Raw genomic sequence first — 18,696 nt, 5'->3', positions numbered from 1 at the left:
AGTCAGTCAAGTGATGTATGTGATTTGAGGGGGTGAGGGACTGTGCGTGTATGTAGATGATGACGTGTGTGCATGTGCGTGGGGGTGTATGTGTGCTGGGAGGGTGAAGATATCACATATTCCCTATATATACACAGTGGTGTACAGTAACGAAGTCAATTTACTTGAGTACTGTACTTAAGTACAGTTTTTGAGTATCTGTACTTTACTTGAGTATTATTTTTGGGGGATACTTTTACTTTTACTCCACTACATTTGAAGGACAAATATTGTACTTTTTACTCCACTACATTTCTGTTGATGCTTTCGTTACTCGCTACTTTTGAACTTACGTCAGCTGATGATTAAAAAATTGTTTTGCACAATTCTGAGAAAATAAACTGTTTCTGCTGATTTGCATCTGGTTTGTCTTAGCTGGTCTTAGTCGAATTGCCGTACCTGTACTACGTCATGCCTTACGAAGGAATGGAGGACGAAACTGGAGAAACTCCCACCAAGCACCTGTGGTCTTATCTCAAACCCATGTTTGAAATGTTGTTTGTTGTGCTTACCGCGAACAAATTATATCACGGCCTACAAAAACTCGTCTTCCAACCTGAAAAAGCACGTCGCAGTATGTAAAGTAGCTACTAACGTTAACTAGCTTAATGTTTGTTAAATTGCAGATGAACATTTTAAACGTAATTGTATGTGCTTGTAGTATCCTTTTGTAGTTGCCTTTTTTAAACGGTTTAAAAATATGGCAACTGTTGCAGTGCAGTTGAATGATTAAGTTGACTTTCTGTTCATGTTTTTTTATACAATTCATATCAAAGAGTCCAAGGTACGGGTAGGTGTGTGTGTGTGTGTGAGAGAGAGAGAGAGAGAGAGAGAGAGAGAGAGAGAGGGGTGCGGCTGTCTATGATGTGGGTTATCCGGCTCATATTTGGCTGTGATGCATGATATAAGTAAACCAGCCAATAAGTTTATCCGTACATGTCAATATAAGTTCTTGTAGTGCCTATTTAACTGAAGATATTCTGTTCATATTTTCTATCTTTTTTTTTTAAATGTAGAATGACAATAAAGGTACTTTCCTTTCCTGTATTTCCTGAAATATTTTTTTAATACTTTTACTTAAACGAAATAAATGTTTATGACATTTTACTGGGGTCAGAGTACTTGTGTAGAAAAAACAAGTGAGCCACTGGGTGGAGACAAATATCTATTAATGATACATACGTCAGTTTAATGTTCAAATCATTATCATCATTATAAAACAGGAACACAACATGCAACATGAAGGTTTTCAAACTCATTGTGACATTTCTGAAACAGTAATCTTTGTTCATCTCGATAAAATAATATTAGATCATGAAGTTTGTACAGTTAAATATATGAAATGACAAAATCCACAACACTGACTCTGTAAAAAATGACTGGTGTGATGCAAGAAAAGCTAAATAATGCAAAAGGAGACAATAAGATGGAGTATTTTGATCAGTTTATTATCATCAACATATTATATCATTTTGGTATAAAAGATTCTCGCTGTGAATCAATAAGAAAGATGTTTGTTTTTATAAACATTAAAAATAAATTCAAACATTGAAGATAATTTACAGAAGAGCAGAAAGGTGAATAAAATACATACAATTAATCAACACTGCAAGAAAAGTTAGATGCTGAAGGTGAAAATGGTTTTCAGTGTATGAACTTTACATGTCACGCTGTTCATCGTGTTAAAAACAACAGATGCAAATGACAGGAATCCATAAGCAGATTATATTCAGAGATCTTTCCTTTCCTGCTCTCTGGGAACAAACTTCAGTTTGACTGGTTTCAAGGGCTGAAACTTCCAGTCAAGCTCCAGAGGAATCTAAAGGAAGAAATGAAAGTAAACAGCAGAGAAGTATGACAGTCTGAATGCAGATAAATGTGTGTTACTGTGGGTCAAATGTAAATCTTACCACAGTGTCTTTGCATGTTTCCAAAGTGTAACGCTGCAGCAGACGGACTATGACCATCTTCATGACGAGGAGAGCGTAGCGCATCCCAACGCAGTTACGAGGGCCAACCCCAAACGGCATGAACACGTACGGGTTCACTTCCTCCCCGCTGTCCTTACTGAACCTGCACATATAGACAAACCATGAAGTCACAGCCAGGAGAGTAGAGCTTAGTGTGTGTCAGTAAAAGCCATCATCAGCCTACACAGTATTATTTAATGTAGTAGTTTAAGCCAGGTATAGTTGAATCTGAACTGATTTCTGATCAAATTACTCTTCTCCATCAGGCACAAGATGTATTTACTGAAGGTTTCAAGTTTCCACCTTCACATTTATGTAAATTGTAAAGTGGACATATTGAAACTCAGATTAAAGGTGGACCCCAAAAAACTTTCCCCCCTTCAGCAGAAGAATGTGAAAACAGTATCGTCGGTCAGACATCGCCACCGATGGGTGTTTCCCTTCATCCTTAAACTTTGACTGAACTTCACTGTGGTGATAAAGACTCTAATCAAAAGGTCACTAATAGGCTAACCACGGTCCAGATCCGGACCCAGATGACACCTGGACCCGGACCTGTAACTTATGAAATATTGAGGATTGTTAAATTTTGTCTGAGCGGTAAAAGTGGAGCGGCCCTTGGAAACTCACAGACCACTGTGCATAGCCAATCTTCTCACGTGATGCTAATCAGCCAGACTCGACTGACAGTGAGATACACACGGAGAGAAGAGGAGAGGCAGAGAGGTGGCAGATAAGAGGTAGCTATTTCACATGGCGGGATCAAAGCTTTCTATAATGCACTTTATTTTATTATTTATTTGAATTCCACAAGTTGAGTGTAAATACTAATGCATGTTGTTGCCATATTATAAAAGTCTACTGTATTTATTTAACAGTACACAATCTTCCCATTAGACACAGATGCTGCTCAGTGCTCACTACAATGCTACTTCAAGGTACTGAAATTTGGTTCAGATATTCATTTCTACCTTCAGGATGAATTATTATGTCATATCTTTTGATCTTTTGTCTTAAACAACATTGAAATTGAAATTTGTCATTCCTTCTGTCCATACTGATCATAAGATGATACCTTCATAATGCATTTACAATTCAAGTGATAGGGGCCAAAATCCACAGTCCTCCCTCTGTGCATTTAAAACTTTATCTGAAGCTAATATGAAGCTTCAGCCCTCCAAATGAGTCAATTCAAGTAGATATCTTTTGACATTAGTCTTTTTATAGCCAAAGTCCCTCTTTTTGTAACCATAGTTCCAGTGCAAGTAATTGCAATTGGAATTTGATGTTAAAAAGACTGTAAATGTGGCTGATAGTCAGTATGAGCAGGAGGAATTATTACAGCGAGAAAAACCTCTGTCAGTGTTTATATGAACACCTCACAGTTGTTTTAAGACAGACTTGAAAAATGGTGAACCCATCTTTGAAAATCTATGTGTGTGAGAGTGTGTGTTTGTTTCGAGGCTGCTTAATCAACTTTCAAACTGGCACATTCAAGAAAAACGTGCCAAACTTAACACTTAAAAAAGTTATTATATTTTCTTCTGCAGTGATATAATATTTGAGAAAATATACACTTAAAAAAAAAAAGTAATTAATGTAAAGAATGAAAACTTAAAGAGTGCTTTTACCTCTCAGGTCTGAAAAGCTCAGGTGAACTCCAAAAGCGTGGGTCCTTGTGTAACAGGCCCGTAGGAATCCCAACCATGGTTCCTTCAGGGATGGTGATGCCGTGGATCTGGACAGTCTTCTTGCACATCCTCTCGAGCCGAGGAGCAGTGGGAATCAAACGCTGTGACTCATTAAGAACCTGATCCAGGTACTGTAGACCGGCTAGATCCTCATATGAAACAGGAGCCTACAAGCAAAAGGTAAGAGAGGCAATAAAACATAAACTCAAACAAACTATTACATCTTCTCTATTTCACTGTGTAAAAGTGACGAAGGATCAAATGATTGGTTTGATCATTTTAATCCAAGGTTGGGTATAAGAAGATCACTGCTTTCACCTTGAAACTGTGTCTTGTGGAACATGTGTCATTATCATTAGGAGGCCCCTTACGCTTCCTTTGCCTTGGCTTATATCCAAATGAGGTAGAAACTCTGAGTTTTAGGTGTGGGGACCATAGTAAGGTGTCAAGAAGTCATGTATGACTTGAGGCCCTGACTTTAGGGGTGCATAACCGTGTATGATACATGTATATTCAAATATATGTTCACATCACATATGATTTCTGTTTCTTTAGAAACTACAATTCAAGATGAGCTGATGTCAATCTGTGTGTATGCTGTCTCCTTATTGTACAATGATAATCGTTTAATATTCAACCCAGCAGTGTTTTGTGTATTATAACATATTTGTGTTTAGTGTTTTCATACAATTTCCACGACAACTTCACAATGACAGAAAAAAATACAAATGGCAACACATGACATGAAGAAATACTGTACGTTTCTCGGTAGGCTGGCATCAATTTCTTCATGCAAGATCTGCAACGCATCAGGATTGGTTGCCAGGTTATAAAGGAGGTAATTGAGAGAGGCGCTGGTGGTCTCGTAGCCGCCAAAGATGAAAATGAAGGCTTGGGAAAGGATCTCGTGTTCAGTCAAACCTAGGATAAAACAAGTCACCAAACATATCAACAGCCAGAAAACTACTTTCACAAGTGAAGAAAATAGTTCCTGCATGAAACTATTTGATTATCTCGAGTAACTGGGTCATGATTTCTGGAAAGAGCTGCTGTTGAGTTTTTCAAACATATTTTTTTTGGCACGTTGTGCACCACAAGCTGAGTGCCATCCATTTCTATTGTATTCAGGAGAAGGCAAACATGTCTACGGCCAACATCTCTAAAACTCAGCAACAAACACCGAAATGGTCTAAATGGATAAATGGCACAACAGGTAAGGTATGTGTAATAATAATAATTCACATAATTAAAAAAAAAACTATTTTGTAGGGAAAACATCCATCTTTGCTTAAATTGTAAACAGGAATTGATTTGACTTAATAAAGATGAAGAAACTGAATGAAATGTGAAAACAGAGTGATGATTAATTTTGAGAGGAGAACAGTTCACTGTTTATGTCTCACAGACTATTGTGAATGATAATGAGCTGTGATGAAACTATACCTTTACTCGGCTGTTCTTGTTCGTTCTTTATCTCTGACTCTGGTATCTCGCTCTGAAGCATCACATGCAGGAAGTCTCCTCGACTCTGCAACATCAAAGAGAACATTCAATGTTGGACACAATTGTTACGAAACATTTTCATTTAAAATGCAGTCAACTTTGAAAAAAATCTGCACCTCTAAATGTCTCTAATTAACATGTAACATGTAACATCTGGTTTGTTTAATGTCAAAAACCAAACTTTAAACACAAAAAGTGGTTCATGAGAAGTTTTACTCAGCAGGTGTTACACCAAAGTCTGTGACCTCATTAAAAGTTCCAGCTTGGCTTTATGGCCACTGCAATCATACTTTATCACACTGTGAAAGCAGATATTAAACATGGTGCCTTTATAGTATTTTAATAGGGTTACAAACTTCGTTAGCTGTGATTTTGGTGAATTGAAATCATCATATTTACAGAATTTATGACTACATGAAAGAAGTCGACCAGCTGTTAGGGCTCAACATGCAGGCTTTTACACCACATTTTCTGCTACTTGATCAAGGATAGAACATTTTTGCCCCTGTCAAAATGCTATGGAGTCACATATTCAATAACAGCTGATATTATTGATAAAGTATGATTAAAATTGCAACCATATAGTTGAAATTCCTAATTGGGTGACATAATCTGATGGAATTTGATGGCACCAGACCAAGAAATAGTCCTACTACACATAATCCACTGTAAAAACCACAGCTTATTGTTTTTACTGTTATTTTTTTTGCACAAATTAAACAAAAGAGAGCTATAGTGGTGCTGGAGGCTGTTCCCTCGTTTCCACTCTTCTGTGCAACGCTAACCAGCTTCTGGCTGTAGCTTTATATTTAAAGTACCAGTGTATAGGATTTAGATGGATCTGGCAGAGACTTTTCAGGCAGCAACAAACTGAACACTCCTCTTCCTTTTGTGAAAAATGCAAAAGGTTTTTTTTGTCTGTTCTAGGCTACTGTACTAACATGGTGGTGCAACATGGAGGCTCTATGGAAGAGGACCCACTCCCTATGTAGTTATAAAAGGCTCTTTCTAATGTAGTGAAAACACAACATTCCTTATTTTCATGGGATTATACATTAATTAAAACATACCATTTATGTCAAGTCCATTCCACTAATTGCCTCTAAATTCAACACACTGCACATTTAAAGCTTATATGATTATTTCCAAAAACATCAAACTATTCCTTTGATTCTCTACAACTTTGTTTTTTCACTTGGTACATATGAAATGCTTACAGATTCATCTGCTTCATGCTGGTCTTTAATTCTCTTAATGAGGTCGTAGAAAAAATCCAAGCTCTTTCTGGGCATCATTTTAATTTTTAGGAGCTTTAACAGACGGGAACCAAAGGGAAATGTCACTGAAAAGAGACCAAAGTGTTGTAAACCAAAATGTGCATACTGGTGATAGTAAGGTGCTCATATGTTTACATGATATTGACCTATAACAGAGGTGACAGGAATACATACTTGCAAATAAAAACACCAATATAGCGAAGAAACCAAATTTCATAATCTTCTTGAGATGAACAATAAGGGGGTCATGTGGATTGTTGACGGAGTCGGCTTCAACACTGAAGGACACACTGGTGATAGTGTCCAAACTGTAAGGTGCCATGAATCTATGGCAGAAAAAAACAGAGGCGTGGTTTCTTAAAAAAGAAAAAACAAACAGGTTGTACATAATACCACAATCATTTATTTTTTCATCTTGTACTGGCATATTAAAAAAAAATAACAGCATACTCTTTGACATCGACAGGTTCATCCAGATTTCTTTTTCCAAGACTTTCAATGAGTTTGTCCGCATAGCGAGACACAATGGGAAACGCCTTCAAAAAAGAAGAGTTGTGTCATGTTGATAATGTACTGTAGCCTACATATTTACTTCTCTCAGTCGCTCTATGTGGTGATTAATGCGTTCAGATATACGACCAACCTGTTTCAGTCTTCCACTGGTGAAGCACGGTGATATAGTGCTCCGAATTCTTTTCCATCTTTCATCTTTAACTTCTGTAATTGCGTCAGCCATAGGTCCTGAATCCACCACGTTTTCCTGTGAACATGAGCGCAGTTGAGAAGAAACTCAATTACTACTTTTGTCTGCCCAAATACTGCAGCTTCTTTTAACACAAGTTGCTATTTCTATCTTGAAAATGTAACCACTAATAATCACATGATTAACTGATAATAAGAATGTTTCTTGGCTCGGAACTTAATCATCATAACAATGCAACTGAACTTCATTTGGGTAACACAGTTTTTATTTATATGATTTAGATATTTATTGACAGAACACACTAAACCAAAGGGGGGGTGGGGGGGGCAGTTGCCCCCCCTCGTGGCCCAATTGTTGAAAAACGTGCACTAAAGTGCCTGCTTGGGAGCCAAAACGCGTGCTAAGGTGCCCTCCTGGTTGGCAAAAAAAACACACTAAACTGCCCTCTTGGGTGGCAAAAAACGCACGCTAAAGTGCCCTCTTCAGTGGCGAGAATGCGCTGTACGTGCCCTTTTTTTTCCCGCCCCTGCCCTTCGAAAAGTCTGTGCACGCCACTGAAGTTAAGTATGGTTCAGTTATCTCCAAGTGTAAGTATTAATGATAAATACACAAATACACACAACAAAACAAGTCTCTTACCCTGCGGTTGGTAAAAACAGTGTAGCACTCCTTCAGCATCACAGTTTTAATAATCTCAGGGTCTGACACCATTAAAACTGGTAATCGTCCATCAAACAACCTGCACATAGAGACAACATCACAGTATAGGTATGGGCTGTTGATTAAACCTGAAAACATGATTTAAAAAAAAATCATGAACTTAAATACATGATTAAATATGTACTGATCTAAATGTTAGCAACTTCCTACACAGAAAGAAATGTCTTCCTGTGGCAGGATATCCTTTCAGAAGAAACAGGAACCCAACTGTCAACCTCATGGTGGTGCAACAGGAAAAATTAGGCCATCACCAAACTCATGATTCATCGTCTGGGTTCGTCATGAACGTATAAAGTATAAATAATGAATAGTAATTCATCTTGTAGACTCTGAGATATTTTGCTGGATAAGGGGAACTTTTGACCTGCTGGTGGCGCTAGAGGATAAGCCAGTAGATCACAAAAGTCTTGCATAACTGATATTTGATAATGTGCTGGATGTAGGTTAAAGTTAGACGAGCATTGCACAAATAGTACTTATGTTCAACAAACTGATAACACAAAAATAAACTTTGAGCTTGTTTTATGAGTCTCGTCTTCAAGCCACAGTATATGTCAACTTACCCCCACACATCTCCATACTTGGCCTGGCACTCACGGTCAAAACTAATCAATCCCTAAAAACAATTTCAGGAACATGAATTTACAGGTTAAATGGCACAGAGGCTCCAAGAATTATCAACAGGTAGTAATAAACTTGGATAAGGCAAGTGATTACTACCAAGCAGTGCTGTGACATATAGTCAGTGGTGGAAAGTAACAAAGTACATTTACCTGTGGTGGCGGGTAGGCATGGGCCGGTATGAGATTCTGACGGTATGATAACCTAAGGCAAAAATATCACGGTTTCACGGTATTATGATTACAGCTCTAAAATGTGTTATTTAGAAATGTCTGTATTGAAAAAACGAAACTTTTCCATTGAACAGTATTTTATTTTTAAACAATATATAGAACATGATCGAACATTAGTTACTATGATTGGGTTTTATTTTTATTTCTCAAATTCCATGTTTTTTTCCCATTTTTTCTGTTAAATGTTTGTTTTATGTAAAGCACATTGAGTTGCCACTGTGTATGAAATGCGCTATATAAATAAAACTGCCTTGCCTTGCCTAGTAAATATGTATTTAAAATAAATAATAATAAAAAATAACTGAATTCTTTCTAAATAAAAAATAAAAAAATAAGTGCAGTCCTTAATGCAGTCCTTTAACTGAGGCTAAACCTGCAACTCAAGTCACGACATGAAGGAATTATTTTTAGTGAATAAAACAACCTTCTTCCTCCAAGCCGTGGCCGTCTGTCTTTTTACGGTAGCCGAAGTATTCCCACACAGCCGACTTGGTCCGTTTAAACGGGGGAGGGGTATGACGGAACGGTATGACGGAAAATTTTAGCGGTTTTGAAACCGTGACTTTTTCATACCGTATACCTTGAAACTGGTAACCGGCCCATGCCTAGTGGCGGTATATGTCTGTGGTATTGATGTTTGTTCTTGTAACCTGTTAAGTTGTAATTTCTCGTGGCTGTACGGAATGTGAAAATAATTATCCTGGAAAGGACAATAAAATCTATCTCTCTATATGTGTTCCTGTGTACTGTAATTTACTGTAGTTTACTGTTTTACTGTAATACTTTACTACATCAAGCTGATACACAGGATGAGAACAGTAGGCTAGACCTCAACTCTAATTCTCACTTGTCAAATCCGACAAGTGTTGGCAAATCTGACAACTGTTCATGTGTGTGTGTGTGTGTGTGTGTGTCTACTTGTGTGTGTCACCTTTCTGAAGTGCATCAGTGTTCCAAAAAAAGGCAGAGGTCTTGGTCCTTGGATTCCCAGCTTTTTAAAAAACTTATATGGCCAAATGCCGTACCTAAATTATACAAAGAAAGACTTGTTACAGGATCATTAAGTAACAACAGATCAACTAATGACCCCCATGGTAAGATTGTAGATCGGCCACAAAAATGCCTAAAAGTTCCAGACAACTGTGCAGAAATTACTCACAGTAATAACAAGGCGAAAAAGAGAGCCAGTAAAGTCCAGGTGGTGGCTGAAAATATTGTGAAGACAAACATTTTGACTTGGAGCGGAAAGAGATCAGCTGAAGAAGAACTGCGTGTGAAATGAGGATATTATCTGCAATACAAGTCGCTTTATCTGCCCTGCGGTGGGAGGAGCCCAGAGGCTGGAGGCAGGGTCATTACAGGTTTCAATTTAAAAGATAAAACATTCATAGCATTTCAAAATACTGAGTCGAAGATGGTTTGTTTTGTTTTTATGTCAACATTTGACATTTAACTAAGCACAAATCACCATTACTGAGGCCAAAGATAGCGACAACTTCACCAGTCTTTATTCCTCTTTTTTTTTAACAGCCACACTATGAATGTCTGTTTTTGGGGTGAACCTTCATTCTTTGAGTATTTAGTTATTTAATTATTATCGTAAATGTTTCGTCTGTTGGAAAATTATTAAAGAAAAAATACTTTATGTGACCGTGTGGTTGCTCTTTTAAAGAAGTATCTTCTAGCATAACCACTGGTTTAATCTTTAATGATGTGTTGTATTTTAAAAGCTTGTTACATTATCTATCTTCATCAAAGAAAGTTCACTATTTCTCTCTGAAATGTTGTGGAGTGTAAGTATTAAGTAGTTGAATGGAAATACTCGAGTACAGTACTGGAGTAAATACAGTTAGTTAGTTACTTTCCAATAATGCAGATGCTACAAAGGGGCAGTTGAAATTTACGTTTTTATCATGATATATTGGGTTAAACATTTTGTTTCCATTTGACTTTTTCTTTTGATAATTCTATCCATAAAATTTGCAATTAGAGGTGGACAGTTGTAAAAGTTGAAGTTAAACTCAAGAAATGTTATGACAGTTTACTGGGGTCAGAGTACTTGTGTAGAAAATACAAGTGCATCATGTAATCTAAGTCAGCCACTGGGTAAACTGGGTACAGACGTCAGTTTAATGTTCAAATCATTACCATCATTATAAAATGGGGACACAACATGCAACATGCAGGTTTTCAAACTCATAGTTGTGATATTTTTTAAACAGTAGTCTTTGCTCATCTGGATTAAATAATATTAGATCATGAAGTTTGTACAATTAAATATATGAAATGACAAAATCCACAATACTGACACTGTAAAAAATTACTGGTATGAAGCAAGAAAAGCAAAATAATGCAAATTGAGACAATAAGATGGAGTATTTGGATCAGTTTATTATCATCAACATATTATATTGTTTTGGTATAAAAGATTCTCACTGCTAGTCAATAAAAAAACTCAGATCAGGAGCTTTGATTAGTGTGTTTGTTTTTATAAACAACAGAAAAGCAGAAAGGTGAATAAAATACATCCGCTTAATCAACACTGCAAGAAAAGTTATATGCTGAAGGTGAAAATGGTTTTCAGTGTATGAACTTTACATGTCACGCTGTTCATCGTGTTAAAAACAACAGATACAAATGACAGGAATCCATAAGCAGACTATATTCAGAGATCTTTCCTTTCCTGCTCTCTGGGAACAAACTTCAGTTTGATTGGTTTAATGGGCTGAAACTTCCAGTCAAGCTCCAGAGGAATCTAAAGGAAGAAATTAAAGTAAACAGCAGAGAAGTATGACAGTCTGAATGCAGATAAATGTGTGTTACTGTGGGTCAAGTGTAAATCTTACCATAGTGTCTTTGCATGTTTCCAAAGTGTAACGCTGCAGCAGACGGACTATGACCATCTTCATGACGAGGAGAGCGTAGCGCATCCCAACGCAGTTACGAGGACCAACCCCAAACGGCATGAACACGTACGGGTTCACTTCCTCCCCGCTGTCCTTACTGAACCTGCACATATAGACAAACCATGAAGTTACAGCCAGGAGAGTAGAGCTTAGTGTGTGTCAGTAAAAGCCATCATCAGCCTACACAGTATTATGAAAACCTCATTTAACCTTCAGATCAAAATTTAAATGAGCCAAATCTAAGTTATTATATTTCCAGTGATATAACATTTGAGAACATATAATTCTTTAGTCATTAATGTAAAGAATGAAAACTTAAAGAGTGCTTTTACCTCTCAGGTCTGAAAAGCTCAGGTGAACTCCAATAGCGTGGGTCCTTGTGTAACAGGGCCACAGGAATCCCAATCCCGGTTCCTTCAGGGATGGTGATGCCGTGGATCTGGACAGTCTTCTTGCACATCCTGTCGATTCGAGGAGCAGTGGGAATCAAACGCTGTGACTCATTAAGAACCTGATCCAGGTACTGTAGACCGGCTAGATCCTCATATGAAACAGGAGCCTACAGCAAAAGGTAAGAGAGGCAATAAAACATAAACTCAAACAAACTATTACATTTTCTCTATTTCACTGTGTAAAAGTGACGAAGGATCAGATGATTGGTTTGATCATTTTAATCCAAGGTTGGGTATAAGAAGATCACTGCTTTCACCTTGTAACTGTGTGTCTTTTGGAACGTGTGTCATTATCATTAGGAGGCCCCTTACGCTTCCTTTGCCTTGGCTTATATCCAAATAATGTAGAAACTCTGAGTTTTAGGTGTGGGGACCATAGTAAGGTGTCAAGAAGTCATGTATGACTTAAGGCCTTGACTTTGTATGATACATGTATATTCAAATATATGCTCTTGTGGTCATTTTCTATTGGGTAAAATTATAAACGATAAATATGTTTGACCAATCACAGATGATTTCTTTGTTTCTTTAGAAACTATAATGCTTTAGGCTTGCTCTTTGCTTGTTGAGATGAGCTGATGTCACTGTGTGTTTGCTGTTTCCTTATTATACAATAATAATCTTTTAATCTTCAACCCAGCAGTGTTTTGTGTATTATTTAATATATGCGTTTAGTGTTTTCAGACAATTTCCACAAAAACTGCATAATGACAGAAAAACATACAAATGGCAACACATGACATGAAGAAATACTGTACGTCTCTCGGTAGGCTGGCATCAATTTCTTCATGTAAGGTCTGCAACGCATCAGGATTGGTTGCCAGGTTATAAAGGAGGTAATTGAGAGTGGTGCTGGTGGTATCGAAGCCGCCAAAGATGAAAATGAAGGCTTGGGAAAAGATCTCATGTTCAGTCAAACCTAGGATAAAACGAGTCACCAAACATATCAACAGCCAGAAAACTACTTTCACAAATGAAGAAAATATTTCCAGCACAAAACTGCTTAGTTATCTCGAGTAACTGGGTCATTATTTCTGGAAAGAGACACTGCTGTTGAGTTTTTCCAAACATATTGTTTTGGCACGTTGTGCACCACAAGCTGAGTGCCATCCATTTCTATTGTATTCAGGAGAAGGCAAACATGTCTACAGCCAATATCTCTAAAACAAACACCAAAATGATCTAAATGGATAAATGTCACAACAGGTAAGAGGAAAACTAAGTTTTTGACTTTGGGGTGAACTGTCCCTTTAATGATCAGTGGGCAAATTTCAGGTTTGTTACACTGAATGATGTAAAGTAAACATACCATTTAGCATGTTTAACTTTTGTTGGGGATCTGGTAGGAGAACCCTTGGTTATTAGCTTCCTTTATTAACCGGAAACCGGTACCAATAACCAAACAAAAATATAGTCTCATATACTTTTCACTTAAAGCTGCTAACATCTGGGATGTCAACACCCGAAAGTGAACGGCGAAGGGTGGAATCTGAACACTGACTCCCTCAATCAGCCACAAATCACAATAAATATGAACAATAAAAACAGATGTACTTTAAAGCGATACAGCTATAAGTGTGTGAGAAAGAGAGAGTGAGGCAGGCAAGATGGCAGATGTGATCTGGTGAGACCACGTCACATGAGAGCTAAGATGGCGGACGTGACGTTGCATCTTTTGCCTTGGATCCATGTTTGGATCCATGCTGCCGACATCTATCAGGTGTGGTGGTGGAGGTACTTCTTGCTTCTCTGGATTGACCAGGGTGGAGACTTTGCCACCAGGAGTGGCTAGGCTGCTAGCATGTGTGTCCTGGTGGACTGGGTTCATCTGCTCCTTTACTTGGAGGGCTTCATGGAGCAGGTTCTGGCTGGCTGTGCCGGGCAGGGGAACCTCTTCAGGACCAGGAACATTGCTTGCTTCCTGGCTGGCTCTGCCGGGCAGGGGAACCTCTTCAGGATCAGGAACATTGCTGGCTTTCTGGCTGGCTCTGCCGGTAGCGGAACTTGTCTGACCGGTCTGTCTCTCTTCAGGTTCAGGAGTTGCTTGGTTCCCCTGGTTGCTTGTCTGAGATGGGAGATGGGAGTTGCACTTGCAAGGTTTTAACCCACTTCACCTGGGTCAACTCAGGCTGTGTGGTTAGGAGTTCTCGTTGTAGACAGAGATGTTCCTCTAGTACAGACTGGTAACTGTGCTGCACTTTAGTGATTTGCGCTTGTTGCTCTGCAGCTTGCAGCTGGGCTTTGCACAGTATGAGGAGGACGATCCTGCCCAACAGGTTCTAAAGAGAGCACTCAGGCTTCCCGGCCACATGTGTACTCAAGTAGTTTCTCTATCATGCTATCACAGTCACTAATTAAATTGCAATAGCTGATGATCTCCTCTTCCTCTGCGGAGAGGTGAATGAGGTCAGCGACTACCTTTTGTAGGTACTCACTCACCTGTTGAAGAGCTCTAGCAACGGCCTGTTATACTACAACTACAACTACTACTGCACACTGTATCCAAAATCACACTTGCATACACTCTTGGCATAGCTAGAGAGAAGTCAAAACATTTAAAAAAAAAAATTGAAAAATGATTAATTATGAATTATTGTGCAAATTATGATAATAAGGCTGATTCATTTGGAGCCTCATACGGGGCACCAGAAATGTTGGGTCTCTGGTCGGAGCATGTTTGGCTGTTAGCTATAATTTATAATTATCAAAGATAAACAAAAGACAAATAAAACCTCAGGGTTAGGCCTTTGTCTGACGCATGACTTCATAAACAGGAACTGATTTGACTTAATAAAAATGAAGAAATTGAATGAAATGTGAAAACAGAGTGATGATGAATTTTGAGAGGAGAACAGTTCACTGTTTGTATTTCACAGACTATTATGAATGATAATGAACTGCGATGAAACTATACCTTTACTCGGCTGTTCGTTCTTTATCTCGGACTCTGGTATCTCGCTCTGAAGCATCACATGCAGGAAGTCTCCTCGACTCTGCAACATCAAAGAGAACAAATGTTGGACACAAATGGAAAATAAAATGCTACGAAACATTTTCATTTAAAAGGTGGTAAACTTTAAAAAAAAAAAATCTGCCTACTTGCAACTCTATATATCATTGATTAACAGGTAACATGTAATCTGGTTTGTTTAATCCATCTCAAAAAACAAACTTTAAACACAAAAAGTGGTTTATGAGAAGTTTTTCTGAGCTGGTGTTTGTGAAAAATGCAAAAGGTTTTTTTTTGTCTGTTCTAGGCTACTGTACTAACATGGTGGTGCAACATGGTGGGCTCTGTGGAAGAGGACCCACTCCCTATGTAGATATAAAATATTATTATACATTAATTTATACACTAATTTAAACATATTTATTAATATTATATATCATTTCTGTCAAGTCCATTCCATGAATTGCCTCTAAATTCAACACACTGCTCATTTAAAGATTATATGATTATTTTCAAAAACATCAAACTATTCCTTTGATTCTCTACAACTTTGTTTTTTCACTTGGTACATATGAAATGCTTACAGATTCATCTGCTTGATGCTGGTCTTTAAATCTCTTAATGATGTCGTAGAAAAAATCCACGCTCTTGCTGGGCATCATTTCAATTTTCAGGAGCTTTAACAGACGGGAACCAAAGGGCAACACAACTGAAAGGAGACCAAAGCGTTGTCAACCAAAATGTGCATACTGGTGATAGTAAGGTTTACATGATCTTGACCTATAACAGAAGTGACAGGAATACATACGTAATAAAAATAAAGCGAAGAAATTGAAGTTGAGAATCTTCTTGAGATGAACAATAAGGGGGTCATCTGGATTGTTGATGGAGTCTGTTTCAACACTGAAGGACACACTGGTGATAGCGTCCAAACTGTAAGGTGCCAGGAATCTAATACATAAAAAACCCCAGAGAAGTGGTTTTCTTTTTTTTTTTTTAAATAACAGAGATACATAATACCAAAATCATTTATTTTTTGAAGAAATAAAAAAGTAATGTACTGGCATATAAAAAAAATATCAGCATACTGTTTGACATCGACAGGTTCATCCAGATTTCTTTTTCCAAGACTTTCAATGAGTTTGTCCGCATAGCGAGACACAATGGGAAACGCCTTCAAAAAAGAAGAGTTGTGTCATGTTGATAATGTACTGTAGCCTACATATTTACTTCTCTCAGTCGCTCTATGTGGTGATTAATGCGTTCAGATATACGACCAACCTGTTTCAGTCTTCCACTGGTGAAGCACGGTGATATAGTGCTCCGAATTCTTTTCCATCTTTCATCTTTAACTACTGTAATTGCGTCAGCCATAGGTCCTGAATCCACCACAACATCCTGTGAACATGAGCACAGTTTAGAAAAAAACTAGATTCTTGTTCAATTTGCTCCCTTCAACATTTCTTCAAATCAGATCACACAACTACTTTTGTCTGCTCAAATACTGCAACTTCTTTTAACATGAGTTGCTATTTCTATCTTGAAAATGTAACCACTAATAATCACATGATTAACTGATAATAAGAAGGTTTCTTGGCTCAGAGCTTAATCATCTTACAATGCAACTGAACTTCATTTGGGTAACACAATCAATCAATCAATCATTCAATCTTTATTTCTATAGCGCCAAATCACAACAAAGTCATCTCAAGGCACTTTACACATAGAGCAGGTTCTAAACCGTACTCTTCAGGTTAAACACAGCTTTTATTTATTTGATTTGAATACTTATTGACAGAACACACTAAACCAAAGGGATAACATGCGAAAGTGAGAACACATAGAGTATTTCTTGACCAAAAGTCATAACTTACCCTGCGGTTGGTAAACGCAGTGTAGCACTCCTTCAGCATCACAGTTTTTAAAATCTCAGGGTCTGAAACCATTAAAAGTGGTGATCGTCCATCAAACAACCTGCACAAAGAGACAACATCACAGTATAGGATATGGGCTGTTTTAACCTGAAAAACGTATAAAACATTCATATGAGTTTAAATACATGACTACATATGTACTGATCTAAATGTTAGCCACTTCCTACACAAAAAGAAATGTCTTTATCTTTCTGTGGCAGGATATCCTTTCATAAGAAAAATGTATTTATTTATTTATCTTTGCAAAAATTATATTAACTTCCACATCAATGTTAGCGGATTTATATTGTTTGATGTACTGTTGTTGTTGTTGTTTTATGTGTGTCTTGAAAGGTGTCCTTGAGTGCTTTGAAAGGCACCTTTAAATAAAATGCATTATTATTATTAATTATTATAATTATTTACATTATTACATTCCCATCATACTGTATATGAAGATATTGATACACAAGCTTATTTATGCTTGCTCTAGTTCAATGATTCCTAACCAGGGTTACATGCACCCCAAAGAGCACTTATAATTCAGTGGAAGATCTGCATATTTGTATTTAGGGGCATTTATTCATAAATCAAAATAATGGCCGACTTGTAATTTTGACCTGATGTCACCAATGTATTTACAATTCATCATGAATGTCTGAACAAAATTTCATGGTAATTCATCTTGTAGACTCTTTGAGATATTTCGCTGGTTAAGTGAAACCTTTGACCTGAAAGCCAGTACAACAGATAACAAAAATAAACTCTGACCTCGTTCTACAAGTCTAGTCTTCAAGCTACAGTATACGTCATCCGTACACAACTTACCCCCACAAATCTCCATACTTGGCCTGGCACTCGCGGTCAAAATTAACCAATCCCTAAAAGAAATTTCAGGAACATGAATTTACAGGTTAAATGCCACAGAGGCTTTAAGAATTATCAACAGGTAGTAATACATTTGGATAAGGCAATTGATTACTTGAGTATTTCCATGTGATGGTACTGTATACTTTCTACTCCACTACATTTATTTGACAGCTTTAGTTACTTTTAAGATGAAGATATGACACAAGTAATAATATAACAAGCTTTTAAAATATAACACATTGTTAAAACCTTTTTGTCCTTTGACATCTTATAAAAAGGTGTGTGTAGTCAGGCTCACATTTCAGATGTCTATGAGTTGATAACAGCTCCACCAAATAATGATTTTTCCCTCTAAATTTCACACAGTTTAATTTCAATAAATGTTCAAATGATCCAATATTTAAGCAAAAATCAAAGTTAGAGAACTTTGTTTTTTCTTATTTCCTCTCCCATTAATCATCTCATGACTCCTCAGATTTATATTGTGACCCCTAGCTAACTGTATATAAAGTAGTGTAAACTAGCTCCACCTCCAGCAGCTACAGCAAGATGCTGCTCTAACACTGATGCTCCAGTATTAATAATCTAATGATGTCATATATAATAATATATCAGTCAGAGGGACCAAAGCACTACTTTGACTTTAATACTTTAACTACATCAATCTGATCATACTTATGTTCTGTTACTTAAGTAGGATTTATCATGCAGGATTTTTGATTGTAGTGGATGTTTTTATATTGTTCTTTTACTTCTGTAAATAATGATCACTTCCACCACTGAATATAGTCTAAAAGAGTAAAAAAAAAAAAAAAGCTTTTATCCTAATCAAATTTACACAGGATGAA

At 37.2% G+C, this 18,696-nt stretch overlaps 2 protein-coding genes across 3 annotated transcripts in view; both read right to left on the bottom strand.

The window, feature by feature from the left end:
- Positions 1 to 1,473: 1,473 nt before the first annotated feature.
- On the bottom strand, positions 1,474 to 10,036 carry LOC133992103 (cytochrome P450 3A56-like). 2 transcript variants are annotated; one of them, XM_062430791.1, is made up of 13 exons: positions 9,917 to 10,036; positions 9,689 to 9,782; positions 8,467 to 8,519; positions 7,823 to 7,922; positions 7,124 to 7,240; positions 6,931 to 7,016; positions 6,655 to 6,806; positions 6,421 to 6,545; positions 5,144 to 5,228; positions 4,461 to 4,621; positions 3,641 to 3,867; positions 1,950 to 2,112; positions 1,474 to 1,858 (listed from the first exon to the last, which is right to left on the bottom strand). In XM_062430791.1, the coding sequence occupies exons 1-13, from the start codon at positions 9,985 to 9,987 to the stop codon at positions 1,769 to 1,771; spliced, it is 1,524 nt and encodes a 507-aa protein (XP_062286775.1). In that variant the 5' UTR covers positions 9,988 to 10,036; the 3' UTR covers positions 1,474 to 1,768. The 2 variants fall into 2 exon arrangements, with proteins under 2 accessions (XP_062286775.1, XP_062286776.1); XM_062430792.1 differs by lacking the exon at positions 9,917 to 10,036 and adding an exon at positions 8,677 to 8,728 and having other exon boundaries at positions 9,689 to 9,769.
- A 1,092-nt stretch (positions 10,037 to 11,128) lies between these two features.
- LOC133992106 (cytochrome P450 3A56-like) overlaps positions 11,129 to 18,696 on the bottom strand; it is an 8,092-nt gene continuing 524 nt past the window's right edge. The window contains exons 3-13 of the mRNA XM_062430794.1: positions 17,807 to 17,859; positions 16,940 to 17,039; positions 16,347 to 16,463; positions 16,154 to 16,239; positions 15,874 to 16,016; positions 15,650 to 15,774; positions 15,030 to 15,108; positions 12,874 to 13,034; positions 11,996 to 12,222; positions 11,604 to 11,766; positions 11,129 to 11,512 (exon numbers count right to left, since the gene is read on the bottom strand). Of these exons, the coding sequence (XP_062286778.1) occupies positions 11,423 to 11,512; positions 11,604 to 11,766; positions 11,996 to 12,222; positions 12,874 to 13,034; positions 15,030 to 15,108; positions 15,650 to 15,774; positions 15,874 to 16,016; positions 16,154 to 16,239; positions 16,347 to 16,463; positions 16,940 to 17,039; positions 17,807 to 17,859 (1,344 nt within the window). The 3' untranslated portion in view covers positions 11,129 to 11,422. The remainder of the gene's footprint in view (positions 11,513 to 11,603; positions 11,767 to 11,995; positions 12,223 to 12,873; positions 13,035 to 15,029; positions 15,109 to 15,649; positions 15,775 to 15,873; positions 16,017 to 16,153; positions 16,240 to 16,346; positions 16,464 to 16,939; positions 17,040 to 17,806; positions 17,860 to 18,696) is intronic.

This window comes from Scomber scombrus, chromosome 12 (assembly GCF_963691925.1).
Source record: "Scomber scombrus chromosome 12, fScoSco1.1, whole genome shotgun sequence".
NCBI classification, from domain to species: domain Eukaryota; kingdom Metazoa; phylum Chordata; class Actinopteri; order Scombriformes; family Scombridae; genus Scomber; species Scomber scombrus.
This window is presented reverse-complemented; position numbering and strand designations above follow the sequence as displayed.

Excerpts from the sequence above, each read along its gene's own strand:
- LOC133992103 (XM_062430791.1), bottom strand. The coding sequence starts at position 9,987 with ATGTTTGTCTTCACAATATTTTCAGCCACCACCTGGACTTTACTGGCT. Across the intron at positions 9,783-9,916 it reads TTTTTCGCCTTGTTATTACT|GTACGGCATTTGGCCATATA; the intron begins GTGAGTAATTTC and ends TGTATAATTTAG. Across the intron at positions 8,520-9,688 it reads CACTGATGCACTTCAGAAAG|GGATTGATTAGTTTTGACCG; the intron begins GTGACACACACA and ends AATTGTTTTTAG.